Below are 15,459 nucleotides of genomic sequence, written 5' to 3' on the forward strand. Positions count from 1 at the left end.
AATATTTAGGGTACGTTTTAAATTATGGCTTTAATTTTTACGCATTTCCCCAATTGCTGGATATATGAACACTAAAACCTCGAATCAGACTCAGGAAAATATACTCTATTTTTATTGTTTTTTCGAATGGTAAATTTACTGTTAATCATATGAGACATCAAGTTTTTCTTGCTCTTCTTGCAGATGTACAGGAAAGTGCTTAAAACTTCTGACAATACTTGTCAAAAATTCGTTTTATGGACGGCAAAAATTGGGAAATGTTTGCATGTAAATTTTTTGAAATTCAATAAATTATTAATTTGTTTGCATGTAAGGATAGGAAATTCCGCAGGATTTGCTCCCAATCCCGCTAAAAATCATGCGGGATCCTTCGGGATCGAGAATGCCAGATTGGAAACCCTGCGGTAGATTCGATAGTTCTCTTTCAACCAAAATAATCGGAAAATTCTCCGTAAAAGGCCCAAATGATCGGAAAAAAGTCAACTTTGAAAGAAAAAAAAAAAAAAAAAAGAGCCAAAACATTAGTCATGAGTAGTGCAATATACCGAGAGCCCGGTTATGACATCCAGACTCTGCAGTTTGTTAATGGAATTTTGTAATTGTGCTTTTTTTTTTAAGTTTAAATGTGGTATTTAAAACTTAAAGTGGAAATCAAGTCAAATTTAAATTTTACTATTCAAAATGCTAGAAAATCAAAACAGTACACATCTCCTTTTTTGCTTGCCATCTTCCTTCTTTCTCATTCTTAGCAATCGCTGGCTATTACAGACTTTTCACTGTGTATGTATATTTTACTCCTCTAACTAGAATTTAACTTCTCCAAAAAATGTCGAGGAGTATTTTCACGCTTTGAAAAAACTCTAGCAATATCTCTGCAAGGTTGGTAAACGATGTGTGAGTAAATAATAATATTAAAACAGGAAAACAAGAGAAATTAAAATTTGTAGCTATCACATCCGGTAGAAAAAAAAATATTTGAGATGTACGGAATAGAAAAGAGAGAGAAAAACCCTCCGAGTTTGAATCTCTGAGAAGAGAGGAGAGAGATCCGAAATTGGTCGGATTGGGCGCGAGAGTCGGGGTTGCGCAAGTCCTCGCTCGAGATATAAAACGCGCGCTGGCGGTCGGACATATGCAAACATGGAGGAGTTGTCGACCGAGATAAGCGCCTACCTGAATAGCTCGGGGAACGGAACCGCCGGCCCGCCGCCGGTGCCCCTTTTAAAAACTGTGCACGATATTTTACTTGTGGTGCTCCTGGTGGCCGTTATGTTCGCTATGGGATGTCATATCACGTGGGAACAAGTAAGTTTTTTTTTCTATTTTTTTATTTCATCTTTTTCATGCAGTAATGTTTATTTATTGTTTTTTATTCACTTCTCACTCCCACATTTGTGCTTTAGGTATTTAATTAGGGTTTGAAACTAGCTTTATTATGGACTAGTGGTACCCGCACGCCTTTGCTCATAGTAGAAAATTAAAAGGTCTTTTGGTTCGCCTGTATATTTACAAACAATGTATGGTGAATTTCTCGCCAATTGGCTTGCTCATGTTACAGTTCCACGTTATGATAACTTGGTAATTTACGCATCCATCTTATGATAATTTTGCTCGGGAAAATGTTCTTAAAATTGCAACAGAAAAAGAACAAAATAGAGTGTTTGAAAAATCGCTTCGAGGTGCACATCCCCATGCTACAAACTAGTTTTGTGCCAAATTTCATAAAAATAGGCCGAACGGTCTTGGCGCTATGCGCATCACTGAGAGCCAGACAGAGAGTTTTTCAGCTTTATTATTAGTAAAGATTTGTTCACTTATAAACACACATTGTAATATCAGCGCGAGTTTTTCCAAAAATATAATTTAGGATTTGAATTTCGCATTAAATTTAATTTTTCTACTTGTGATCTAATTACTAGAAAATAAAGGTAAAAAATAGTTTTTACCATTAGATGGATGTAATTTCCACTGTAAATAATAAGCAAAAAGAAATTTTTTGTTCTGAAAAACACATTCTCCCTACTCTTTTTTCGAACTTTCGTGTGCGATTTAGTTGATTATTTTTAAAATTTAAGGAAATCTATTTCGTTTAAAACTCATTTTAAAGCATGAACATAATATTTAAAGGTGAAATAACAAGACAATGTTTCTTACGTCAAAGAAAACTATTGGCTGCCGTGGTGCTATTTAAGGATCGTTCTTGTGCCCACTTTAAGTCTGCGTAAGTGTTTTACATAATTAAATGGTTTCATGAAGAACATAAATAAATAAGTAAATAAAATAATTTCGCAAGAAATTTTGGTACCCAACTATCGCCATTTGAAGTAGAAGTCTCGTCTGTGGTGCAGAATGACGGAAATGTAAAAAACACTCACAAAACGCAACACGTGCACTAATACACAATATGACCATCGAAATATACGGAGCGAAGCGAGTAACTGTGTTTTGAATTCTTATCCGCAACAGCTCTCTCTGTCTCTCTCTGCCTGTTTTTTGAAGGTGAGTTTCTTCAGGTCAGTTCTTAGGAAGACGGAGACTAATACGCGTTTTTATTCTTCAGTAATAATTTTTCAATATTTTAAACATAATTGTCTCCATTTTTATCTGACGAGGTACATTATTTTGTTTTTCTTCTCATTCCCGTGCTTTATTTTTCCCGAAAACGAAACTTGAATATCTAGAGATCTGGAAAAACGAATCCGGTAGTACTGAGGTTCTATTGCGCGTAGGGTCGCAACCAGATTTGTTTTTCGGGGAGGGCTTTAAAAAACTCATTTCTTGTGAAATCTAAATGATCAATCAAGTTTGATTTCATTAGCATAAAGTATTGATTTTTACTACAAAAGGTTATTTAAATGGGGGGGGGGGGGTGCTGCTTTATGGGAATCAACATAAACAAATGTAACAATGTAGAAGATGATGTATTTATTAGACGAAGGAAAAGAAAATCTTGTGAATCCCTGCATAACTTCACACCTGTTAAAAATTCGATGTATCTTTAATAACTGGAAGGAATAAATTCGTGTACTCATGCACGCGCATTTGAAGTAATACTTCCAAGATTCATATTTTTTGACACTTAAAAAGTATGTTAAACATCGCAAGACACAAATAACTGAACCGTTTTACTTCACATTGGTTAAATTGGAAAAACTGTCAACAATACTGCAATGGCTGGGTATCTAAAAAACTAAATTATTATTATTATTATCTCGCAAAAAACATGAAGAATTAAATTGTGTTTCATCCAGTAAAATAGACTATACTCATCAGGGCCGCCGAGAGTCAAAGCAAGCCCCCTTGTCAGTTTGGTCTCCGAGCCCCCATTCAACTAGTAAAATTTATACTACGATTCTGAGATGGGTCCCCGCAAGGTTTGGGCCCATAGTTTCCGTCTAGGCTGACATGGTCTCTTGTCGCTCCTGATACTCATCACATTTAAAGTCTACTGCTACTTAAAAAAAATAAATAAATAAAATAATAATAATAGTAATAAAACAAAAGCAACAGAGAAAAACAGCCTCTCGGCACCAACAAAAGTAAAGCAGCTCAAAGAAAAAAAAAAGCAGTGGAGAAAATTAAGGTTTTACGTAAATACTAACTCTTAACTGATTCATTCTCGAACCTTAAAATACGCGAAAAAATTTACGGTGTTATGTTTACTATCTAGTTTAGCAGTCGAAATTAATAGTTTATGCTATTAATTTGGAATAAAAGTGCAAAAATTTTCTCCCATAGTCCATCATTATGATATTTAAATGATGTGTCACGGCTGATTGCATTGTTAATATTCCACCACGCATCAGTTATATTAACTGACTTTCTACGAGTTTTGTGGCGAAAAAGAACCTTCAATTAAGATTTTTCGTAATCAATAATTCGTATTTTACTAAATCGCGACAACTTAATCCTTCAATATTCAAAAAAAAAAAAAAAAAACTTATAAAAAATAGCCGTAATGTGTCTTGAAAATGTTCACAATTTTATTATTTGTACGAGTCAACGACTTCGAACGCTCTTCAAATGAAGAAGAAAAAAAAAAGTAAAAAAAAAAAAGAAAAATTAATTTGAATTTTGACATCTTGAATTCAAATTATGTTTTTCGCAATCACGAGTGTGTGTATGTAGGCGTGTGTGTTTGTGTGTGGGGGTTATGTGTGTTTGTGTCTGTGTGCTGGCATAAGTGTGGGGGTAGTTGTGTATATGAATGTAGGTGGGGGTGGTATGTGTGTGTATGTGTGTGTGCGTGGGTCTGTAATTGTGTATGTATGCGCGTGTGTGTAGGACATGCATGCAACCTGGAGACGGCTTTCGCTATAAGAGCAGCATCGTGAGGACCCGGTCGACGGTGATGCTGCAGAGGGTGGTGGTGGGAAAATAAAATGATAGCACATCAAAACAGTCAAATGAAAACAATAAGCAATCGTGATTGCTCAATAAAAATCAAAATAAAATCAACATATTTTTTCCTTTTCCATTAATTATTCAGTTTTTAAAGTTTTATCAAAAGAACCGCAAAAAAGTTTGAAATAAATAAATAAAATAAATAAATAAATAAATGAATAATTTAAAACTAAATTTAAAATATCATTATAATTACGTCTTCCATTACTATCCGGGATTCGATATTGACAACAATATGACACTTTTTGTATCAAAACATCATTAATCAGCGTCAATGTATCATCATCTAAATGCTGCAGGAAAAACTTTCGTAAAGCGCTGCGTAGACGCCTTCTCATGATTTATCACATTCTGAACGGATTCCCGTTTTCCGACGAAGTAAATAACCCCGTTTCCGCTGTTAACATATCGAAAGCAAAACTGACACACTAAGTAGGTGTCATGTTTGCATTCGGTCGTCACAGTTCGCTGCGACTTGATTGCAACAAAGCTTTCAAGGGTCTTTTAGTTTTAAAACGTTGCTTTGTTACCAACGTCCATTTTTGTTATTTTAGTCTACTTTTGAGCAGGAATAAAAGGAATGGAGAAACACGGTGATAACTAATGAATAAATAAGTGAAATGAAAGTAGTGAATGACAATAATTTTTTGATAAATTCCACGTCATTAATGATAATAACAATTGAAAAATAAATAAATGAAATAATAATAAAGCAATCTCAATAATAATAGAAATTACAATAATAGAATAATTATCGTAGGAATTATATCGTATCGTAGGAAAAATAATAATAGTTGTTTTATTAATAACAATAATAATAACAATGATGAAGAAGAAGATAACTGTTTTGCAATAAAAGCAATAATAAAAGTAATAATTATTGTTATAGTAATATAAATAATAACAATTATTATTGTAACAATAATAAAAACTGCAATAATAATAATAATATCAACAATTATTGCAATAATAATAATAATAATAGTAATTGCAATAATTATTTTATTAATGACAATAATACGAATAATAATAATGATGTTGATGATAGTTATACAATAGTAGCAATTGTAATAAGCAATAATGAGAGTAATACTTATTGTAATTATAATAGCTATAATAATAATAAGAATTCAAAACAGTAATATTAATGAATAATAATAATGGTAATAATAATAATAGCAATAATGCATGATGAGGATAATGATAATAATAATAAAAAAAATTGTAAAATTGAAAAGTAGATAAATGTTGAAATCGAATTTTGGTTTGACAGCATTTAGTGCACAGGTATTTTGTGAGTTGAAAATTGCGAGGATTTTAATCCTATTTGAAGAATAAAACAAGTCATGCTATCCGCTACTTGGAGCGGCAACGTTTTCCTGTACTGTAAATAGTGGTCCGTTTTAAAAGTATTTTCATCATTGCTTTTTATTTCAAAAAATGCTTAGCTTCAATTCAGTACTAGGAAAATTTCATAGTTTTTCTTACTAAAAAAGTTGGTATTCCGGTATGTGTCCACTAGTGATGTTCCGGATATCCGTATCAGCGGATATCCGATGGAAAATAAAGATCTGTAACCGTATCCGTATCTTTTTTGGCGGATCTTAAACGGATCATTTCTATTCTAAAAAATTTTAAATACTTGAATAAAAGGCTCTTAAATTCCGTTTAAATTAGGTTTTATTTCCTATTTAAATTATAAGGTATAATTTTAGAAATCAATCTGTACCCCCCCCCCCCCCTTGTTGCAAAAAGGAAGGGGAAATAAGTTTTAAAAGTGTGCATCAGTGTGTCTTTTTGTGGCATCGTAGCTCCTAACCGATTTTATATTTCATTTTTCGTTCAAAAGGTTACTTGATCGAAAGTGTTCTTAGCTTGGCATCGTTTTTGTAGAACTTTAATTACCGGAGATATTAATTAACCACTGATTTAACGTTTTTCACAATTATGGTAGTAAAAATTTACCCGTCCGTTAAAAATGTTGTCCCTAATTGAAAGAACGAAGTTTTTGCGTTTGATATTTATTTGAAACTTCCTACATATAAACAGTAGAAGCTATAATCTTGTTAAGTAAATTTTAAATGCAATTCTAAGCCTTTATACGCGTGATTGGTAGCGATTTCATAGTCGGAAGATAAGGAGAAAAAACTCAATGATTTAAAATTTTTACCTGCTGTCAGTTCATATTTGTTAACAAATGTGTGTTCTGACCCGCGAAATTCATCTTAATATGAGGTCGGCTCTCTGGGACATGTTTGGTTTTTTTAATTTAATATTAGTTTTTGCTATTGATTTGGAGGTTCTGTTATTCTTCATTTTTGTTTTTCTCGGGATCCTTCAAAAAAAGTGAGACTAAATTCTCTACTTACTGTTTGTAAAGGTATTCCCGATTCTGTATTTCGTCGGTCGGAGAAGTTCGGTGGAATGGGTCAGCGCTGGATTTATTCTGAAATAAAATGGGAAAAATTCTTTCTAGCCTCTCCAGTAGCAGCTTTACACTCTTGCTCCTGTATACTACATCTACCGAGTAAGCTAGAAATAATTTTTCACATTCCATCTAAGCATTAATGCTGCGCTGACCCATTCCTTCCAACTTTCCCTCAATTTTAACGGAGATCTCTTAAGAGTAAATCATAGTCTTGATTACATTGTTGCCGCAGTTGAATTTTTGAAGAAACTGCCATTATTCTGACGGGAATACCTTCTGTAACAAATTTTACACTTGGATAGTTGAATTGGGTTGAAAAAAAAAATTGAGATCCGTATCCGTATCTGTATCCGCGGATCGTGACACTAATGATCCGTATCCGTATCCGTAGATCTACTTTTTTAACGATACGGCACATCACTAGTGTCCACCGATTTGAAAATCCTTTGAAAAATTTGCTTTTCATTATTTTTTGAATAACTTCGACAAAAATAATCATACAAACTTCATTTCTTTGTTAAAACTCATTGGATATCCAATCCAACTTTTTGATCTGAAAAAATTCTGTCAATAACTCCAAGGGTTTTGTAAAGTTAGCCATCTTTGAAACTTTGGTATAAGAAATTACGCCGTATCTACAATACTATTAGTCAATGGCGGATTTGCCATGTCGGAAGTGTTACAATTGCGAAGGGCCCCGAAGGGGATCCAAAACGGTCGGGGAATGAGGGGGGCAAGGTGAAATGGTTAAGATGATTGAGGCTTTTGAAAATGAACAAATTGAGATTTTATTTTAAAAACTACAGTACATAAAGAAAGAACATTCTATCTTATAATAAAACTTAAATTGAAACAGTATTTTTTATTTTTGTCAGTACATTTGAGCCTTCAAAAAAAAAAAAAAAAAAAAAGTAAAATTTTCATTTTTTTTCCATAGGGCAAAGCGAAAAATGAAATATTTTTCTAATGAAATATTTTCTATTCAATTATAGAAAATATTTTTGATCAAATGAATCAGTAAATCAAAGGTTTAATGAGAAAATGAAAATATACTGAGACAATTAACTGAAAGTTTAATTAGTTAATTAAGTATTGTAGGAAGAAACACAAATGAGCAAGTAAAATAGTGAATGAATAAGAAAATAGGTGAATGAATAAATAAATCAATTAATTATTAAGTGGAAGAATGTTAATGAATGAAATAATAAATGGATGAATGCGTAAAAGATTTAGTAAATGAATTAGCGATCAACCGAGTAAACAAAATTAACTATTTCACTCTGCCCCGCATGTACTTGACGGATTGTAGAAAATATTTGAAATACCAATAAGCTTAATATTAACTAAATATATATTTCACAGAGTATTAGAAGGTCTCAATTAATATTTAAAATGTTAAAAACTAGAACTTTATCATTTCATAATAACAAAAATAATTTTTTACTTGCAACAAAATATTACAATGTATCAACTTTTGAAAATTGCCTGTATTATCATATGCTTTGATCTTCGGTGGTATTTTTTTACTGACCGGAAGAGATTACATGTTATAGTTAAAATATTATCAGATAGGTGGCGCTAAAAGCGGAGTAAATATTCCACAATTTCACTTTGCCCCCCTAGTTCACTTTACCACACATTCCCTTACATGTAAAAATTGGGGAAATAAATGAGGGAATTTTTAAATGAAGGAATGTAAATGAAATAATTCATAAATAAATATGTAAGTAATTTGGTAAAGGATTGAATAAGTTAAAGAAATGAGGTATTTCACTTCGCTCCTTCCACTTTGTTCTGCATGCACTTGAATAACTGTACAAATTATTAAAAGTACAAATAAGCTTAATATTAAACAAATAAATACTGCACCGAATATTAGTTGATTTCAATTAATATTCAAACCGTTAATAACAAAAACTTTATCATTTAATAGTAACAAAAAATTTTTTTGACTTACAACAAAACATTACAATAAGAGTACCATTTTTTTTTTAAATTGCTTTTAACATCATATTCTTTGATTTTCAGCTGTAACTTTTGCTTGACTGAAATAGACTACATGTGATACTAGATAGTTAAAATATTATCAGATTTGTGACGCTAAAAGCAGAGTAATTATTTCACCTTCTCACTTTACCCGCTATTTCAATTTGCCCTACATTCCCCTACATCGAAATATGCTTACTTTACTTTAGATAAAGGGCCCCCCAAGAATATATTGCGACGGCGTCCAAATGTGGGAATCCGCTACTGCTATTAGTTTGACAAAAGTAAACTTTCACCAATAATATCTTTTCACCTCTAACATCTAAGAGTAATAGGTTAAAAAAAAAATTCAAAATTTTGATCTATCATTACTTCAAAATTTGAAGAAAATATCTCTATCTGTTGTTGACATTCTACTTTTTAAAGAATCTAGATTTTTCACAAGTTAGTTTTCCCTTCCGCGCGCACGCGTTGCCAAAAATATTATATTTCTTCTCTCTCTCTCTCACTCTCTCGCTCTCTGGAAAGAAAATTGATGAACGGAAATTAAACCTTTTTGCTTCAATTTTTCCGCAACGCCAAAATTCAATTTTGTGAAAATTTTTAGGAAAATATCTTCATTTCTCCTAGACTTATCTATCTGCAACTATTTTAAAGAAATTTGTTTTTTCCACAAGAAAACTATTTTCAAAGAGTGGACATTGCCAATCAATACTCTTAGGGGGAACTAAAAAATTTAAAACGTCTGGTACGGGCAAATTTCACTGTAAAAAAATCAAAACAGTATCCAAGTTATCTGCATAAAGATTTTTCTTTAGTCTTTTATGTATAATCAATTGCTTGCAATAAAATGGGCCTAATTCGAGACATTTAACGTGTTTATATTTTATTTATAGTTTGTCAATATTTCGATTATTTCAGCCATAACGTACTGCATAACAATTTGTTCCGTTTTAAATGCACAGTATGAACGTTGATCAGAAAATATTTTACACTCCTTGAATTTCAGAGGTTCTTTCACTTTCTGTATGATAGACTTTTACATCACACTGTGCGACTTTTTCAAAACATAACTGTAATGGTTTTACAAGGACAAAAAGAAAGAAAGCAAAAAGTTAGCAATATTTTTTTAAAACATCGACATAGAAAGACTTAGCAATATGGTAATATGTAACGTAAATAGTAAGACCATTTTGTATTTTTATTAGTTACACGATAGCTAAAGTTCATCATGAAATTTGACTGTTCAAAATATTTTATACTGCTTAGAGGATTTTTTTTTCTAGTTCTACTGTTTTCTAAATGGTATTCGGATTGCTCAGTAGTATTCAACTCCTACGTACTAATGAGGTTTTAAGCCATATAGAACTACGCATAAGGTTTGGGATACTATATTTTTGGGGAACTATACTGTTAGGGAAATCTTTTCGCAAGCTTTGAATTTTTTTAAAATAATAGTCAAAGTGGAAAAAATACGAACGTTATGTGAAGACAACTGATGAAAACTACTGTACTTCTTACTTCCTTTTACAAAAAAAGGAAGTATTGTATTCGCGAAAAAAATTTCACTCAAAATTCGGAATTAATTTCCATTTTGCTCACCCCCAATTACTGTTGAGTTTTTTTTTTTTTTTCAACCCGACCACACGCGGATAAGTGCTTAAGAACGTATAAACACCCGAAATATCCATTTCGACATTCCCCGAGTTACAACGACTTTTCTCGTGACGTCCGTATGTACGTATGTATGTAAGAGCGTATGTGCGGATGTCGCATAACTCAAGAACGCTATGTCCTAGAAAGTTGAAATATTTATTTATTTTTTTTTTTTTTGTATTCTTAGGTAATAAGCATTAGGGAATTTAGTTTGAATTTATATTTTAATAACTTGTAATTAATCAAACAAACCAGTTAAACTTACAAACAAGTGAGTTCAAAAAACATTTTTACTTATTCAAAAACAAAATTTCGGATACTTAACAACTACAAATACAACTTACAAATAACACAACTAATAAATAATACAACTTACAAATAAAAAACTTTATTGACAGCTGGCAACTAATTACATCTTTGGCTAATTATTTTTTGACTCAAAATAGTCATTTAAACCTAAATGAACTTACTGCAACAGTAAATTATCCATAAAATATGTTTTACTGTTTTCATAACAACCCAAACATTGATTACAGCTCAAAGCAATAACTTTCGGCTCTTTGTCTTTAGCTTGGTTGCCAACAACTACCGTGGTGACGGGTTAGAAATTATTAAATCCACAAATAAATCTTTCAATGAACTATCCTGCCATGGGCAGTTAAACGGCAGTATCTGCAGGAATGAGTTTTCGACTTTCGAGCTATGTGAAGAAACGCGCAATGGATTAAATGCTAACAATAGAGAAATGTTGGAATATGACATTTTATCTTAGCGAAGCCAAAGAAGCAAGCTTGTACAATAAAGCAAACGTACAATAGATGACAAAAGTTCAAAAGAAATGAAAAATGGAAAATTAGCAGTCACTACACTTTATTTGCCCACGACAGTACTTCCGCTAATTAGAACTTCCGATTAATTATTTCGCAGCATAAACCAGTCATGTAATTAACGACTTCTTATTCTAGAACCCTTCGTTCTTCGGAGAATCATCAAGTTGTTTTGAAAAAGAAATTAGCTAAACTTTGTAGAAATTCGAAACGTGTTTCTTCGGAAAATTTACCAGTGGTAAATAAAAATGTTGTCGTTAATATTCCAAGTGTTCCTTTAAACAGTTCTAAAATTAATGCTCTAAAATGCAATGATAACTTTGCTCTGGCCAGCAAACCTTCTTTTTCTAAGCTTATTGCTCCTATTGAGAAAGCTTTTAAATTTAGTACCTTATCATCCAATCAAAAAGATTGCGTTAGGCATCTTATTGCTTCTAGTGTGGACTTAAATTCTAGAATTTCCAATCCCGTCTTTACTAATACGTTAGTTACTAATACGTTAGTCGTACAGTAAAGAATTTAATTTCTAATTCAGATATTGTTGTTACCAAAGCTGACAAGGGTGGTCAAATTGTTGTTCTTGATAAATCATCTTATGTTGACAAAACTAATGATTTGATTTCTTCTGGTCCATACTTAGAGATTTCTAAAGATCCTAGTGATAATGAGTTAAAGGCTATTTCTTCTGCTGTCAAGTCTGTTCAGTCTATTCCATTAAATGTTAAACGCTCTGTTATTCCTTCTATAGCTAATTGCAGTAGATTTTATACTTTACCTAAGGTACATAAAGCTGGCATTCCTTTCAGGCCGATTGTTTCCAATATTGGTACGGCTTCTTATAAACTTGCAAAATATTTAGTCTCTGTGTTTTCTCCTCTTATGAGTCATAACTGTAAAAAACTCGATCGATTTTGTCAAAAAAATTCAGAATTGCGTTCCAAATAATTCTTTTATGGCTTCTTTTGATGTGAACTCATTATTTACGAACGTTCTGGTCGAGGGTTCATTGTTATACCTTCAGAGTAGACTGTCTGAATTTCATTTTACCTCTAAGGAAATTAAGGATTTAGTTTTCCTTACTCATACTTGTCTAAAGCAATGTTCCTTTGGTTTTAATGGTAAATTTTATATAATGTCGGATGGTTTGGCAATGGGAAACCCACTTAGCCCCATCCTTAGTGATATTTACATGCATTACTTTGAGCTCAAGTTGTTTCAGAAACTACAGTTTCATTTCTATGTTCGCTATGTTGATGACTGTTTTGTTCTTATGAATCACGATCAAATAAGCATTGATGATGCTTTATCTATTTTAAATTCCATTGATCCTCATATTCAATTCTCTGGTGAAAAAGAACAGAATAATTGCCTTCCATTTCTGGATGTTCTCGTTTCTCGAACTGAGTCCGGTTTTGAAACTACAGTTTATCGCAAACCTTTTGCTGTTTCATTACCCCCACATAGATTATCGTCTCATCCTCCTAATCAAAAATATTCAGCTTTCAACACATTTGTTTATCGTGCAATGAATATTTGTTCTTCACCTGAGCTTCTTAATGCGGAACTTAACTATTTAAGAGCTGTGGCTGTTGATATAGACTATCCGCCCACCTTAGTTGATTCCATTTATAAAAAACTTTGCAAAAAATCTCAAAGTATTGTTCGTAATAGAACTTTTAACACTAAAAATTTAGTTGTTCTGCCTTTCTTCCCTGGCATTAGTTTTCAGGTTGCTAAGATTCTGAAGCGATTCCAATTCCAAGTGGTATTTTCTCCTATTAATAAACTTTCTTTCTCTCCTCTTAAAGATTCTATTCATCCTCTTAATTGTTGTGGGATCTATAAAATTGTTTGCAATTGCGGATTCGGATACATCGGACAGACCCGCCGTTCTTTGAAATTTCGGTTAAAAGAACATCAAAGCTATGTGAGAAAACAACAGCTGAATAAATCCAGTATTGCCCAACACTGTTGGGAATCGAATCACTCTTTTGATTTTAACTCTTATCAAGTTATCCAAAAATGTCCCAATCCGTTAGATCTTGATTTTTGGGAATCTTTCCACATCCTGAGGAACCGTTCTAATTTAGTTAACGATCTTACTGCAATTCCCTATTTTTCTTCTGTGTGGACTCCTTTGTTACAATTGGTTTAGTTTTTCTATTATTTTTATGTAAACGTCGTACATTTCTTACTTTTATTGTTTTCATTTTTTGCTTTCTTATTTTGTTTTTGTGATTAACTAATTCCAATATGTTTATCCTTCACTTTGTTTTTTCCTGCATTTCTCCATTTCATACATTGCTTTCATACATAGCAATAAATTTACCAGCGGGAAAAACTCATTTATTCAGAGTGGTTTCATTTTTGGAATTTTCGCATTGTTTATGAGTTTCTTGGAAAATTTATTACTTAACGGTTTTTTCCTGATGGAATTATATAATAAATTTTGCCTCCAGGTGTCATTTTATCTTTTTTGTTTCGTTTAATTTCGATTTTTTGATATTTATACTATCTCCTGTTCCACCATGTTGCTTTTTCTCGGATGACTTTTCATCCAGAAGCTCACACCTCTTTGCATTGTAAAAGGTGTTCCTTGTAACACCGAAACACGTGTCTGAAATTTTTTTGCAATTTTTGTGCTTAATGGCGTTGGATTACTGATTTTTTGAATCAGTCATGTAATTATTTGTAAAGCTACATAATTTCAGTATAGTACTTGTAGTAGTACTGTATGGTACGGTAACAGTACTCCGTAAAATAAAATTTACTGTTTTTTTTATATCAACCAAAAATGCAGTTTTTGGTTTACCTCAAAAACAGTACCTTTATATCTTTTGAATTGGGTCGTTTCCAAAATTTTAAAAGTATTTTTTTCTGAAAGAACATGCTTAAAAACATAGGATCTCACCATTTTTTTAAATAATTTGTTTAAATTTAATATTTTTAAAAAATTTCTTAAATCGCCGTGTTTTCATATTTACGCTTCTACCGATGACATCACAAATGATGAAATGCCATTCAGTGTTGCCATTCACATTGCAAAATATTTAATTCGCATCTTTACTCGCGTGTATTGGCAACGATATGATTGATAGTAAGCGTAGAGAGCAATTTTAATTTGCTTCTTGATTATCATAACGTGCAAACGTGGTAAAAAAAGATGCGCCAAAGAGCGTCATTTGTGACGTCATCAAAACCACACCTTGTTTGAAAAATCGGACACTTAAAAAAATAATTAAAAAATAACTGTTGGGGAAAATGAAAGTATTTTCTGGGTCCATGTTATTTGTTTTTTTGCTTATTCTATCAAATTCAGTGACAAAAAGTACTACTTTTGACTGAAGGAAACAACCCCATTATACCAGACGAAAAAGATTCTTAAATCACAATTTTTTTTAATCATAAAAACAAATGTAAAGTTTTAAGTACCATTTTTAAAGTACTGATTAATATTATGGCCAATCATAAAGCCTGTTCTCTCAAATTCTTAAAATGATTTTCCAACCCTTCGTCAACGTTTTGCTGCTGAGTGTGCACCTTAAATTGCACTTTCTATTGTTTATCCAGGTGGCACCAAAGAGTTTCGCAATTTGAAAAAGTACATATTGTGCTCCTACAGCTAAACTCATTGAATGATCCGTAATGAATTGACTTTCTCACAATGCTAGCTTCCTTCAATCTCAAATGTACTTTTGAAACAGCATAAGCATAACTGTAGATGCTTTGGCGTCACTAAACGTTTTACACCCACTAAACCCCGAACCAGTCGGGTTCACAAACAATACAAAGTAAACTGTTGCTTAAATGTCAATGAAAGATTTGGGAAATTTGAACGCAAATGAATATTGACCGCAAATGTATTGACGCAATGGTTTTCCCCCACACGTGTGCTGTAGTTACTCAATCGTTTCATTAAATGACATTTTAACAATAACTCAATGAGTTGGAGGGGGGAGGGTTATAAATTAAAGGAGGGAAAATAATTACGGCACGATATTAAAATTAAACGAAGATCAATGCTGCTAACTAAATTATGTATAGGGGAAGGTAAGGCAAAGTAAAATAGTTAAGATAACTTACTTTTTTCAAAATGAACAAGTTGGAATTTTTTTCGAAAAATATGGTTATATTTGCCTTTAATTTCCCCATAGGCGC

General features: G+C 32.1%; 1 protein-coding gene across 1 annotated transcript in view; it reads left to right on the forward strand.

Moving 5' to 3' along the window:
* The first annotated feature begins 1,140 nt into the window (after positions 1-1,140).
* Positions 1,141-15,459, forward strand: part of LOC129230240 (ileal sodium/bile acid cotransporter-like) — a 76,768-nt gene continuing 62,449 nt past the window's right edge. Inside the window, exon 1 of the mRNA XM_054864641.1 lies at positions 1,141-1,305. Within this exon, the coding sequence (XP_054720616.1) occupies positions 1,141-1,305 (165 nt within the window). The remainder of the gene's footprint in view (positions 1,306-15,459) is intronic.

The sequence above is a fragment of the Uloborus diversus genome, chromosome 9 (genome assembly GCF_026930045.1).
Source record: "Uloborus diversus isolate 005 chromosome 9, Udiv.v.3.1, whole genome shotgun sequence".
Classification (NCBI taxonomy): domain Eukaryota; kingdom Metazoa; phylum Arthropoda; class Arachnida; order Araneae; family Uloboridae; genus Uloborus; species Uloborus diversus.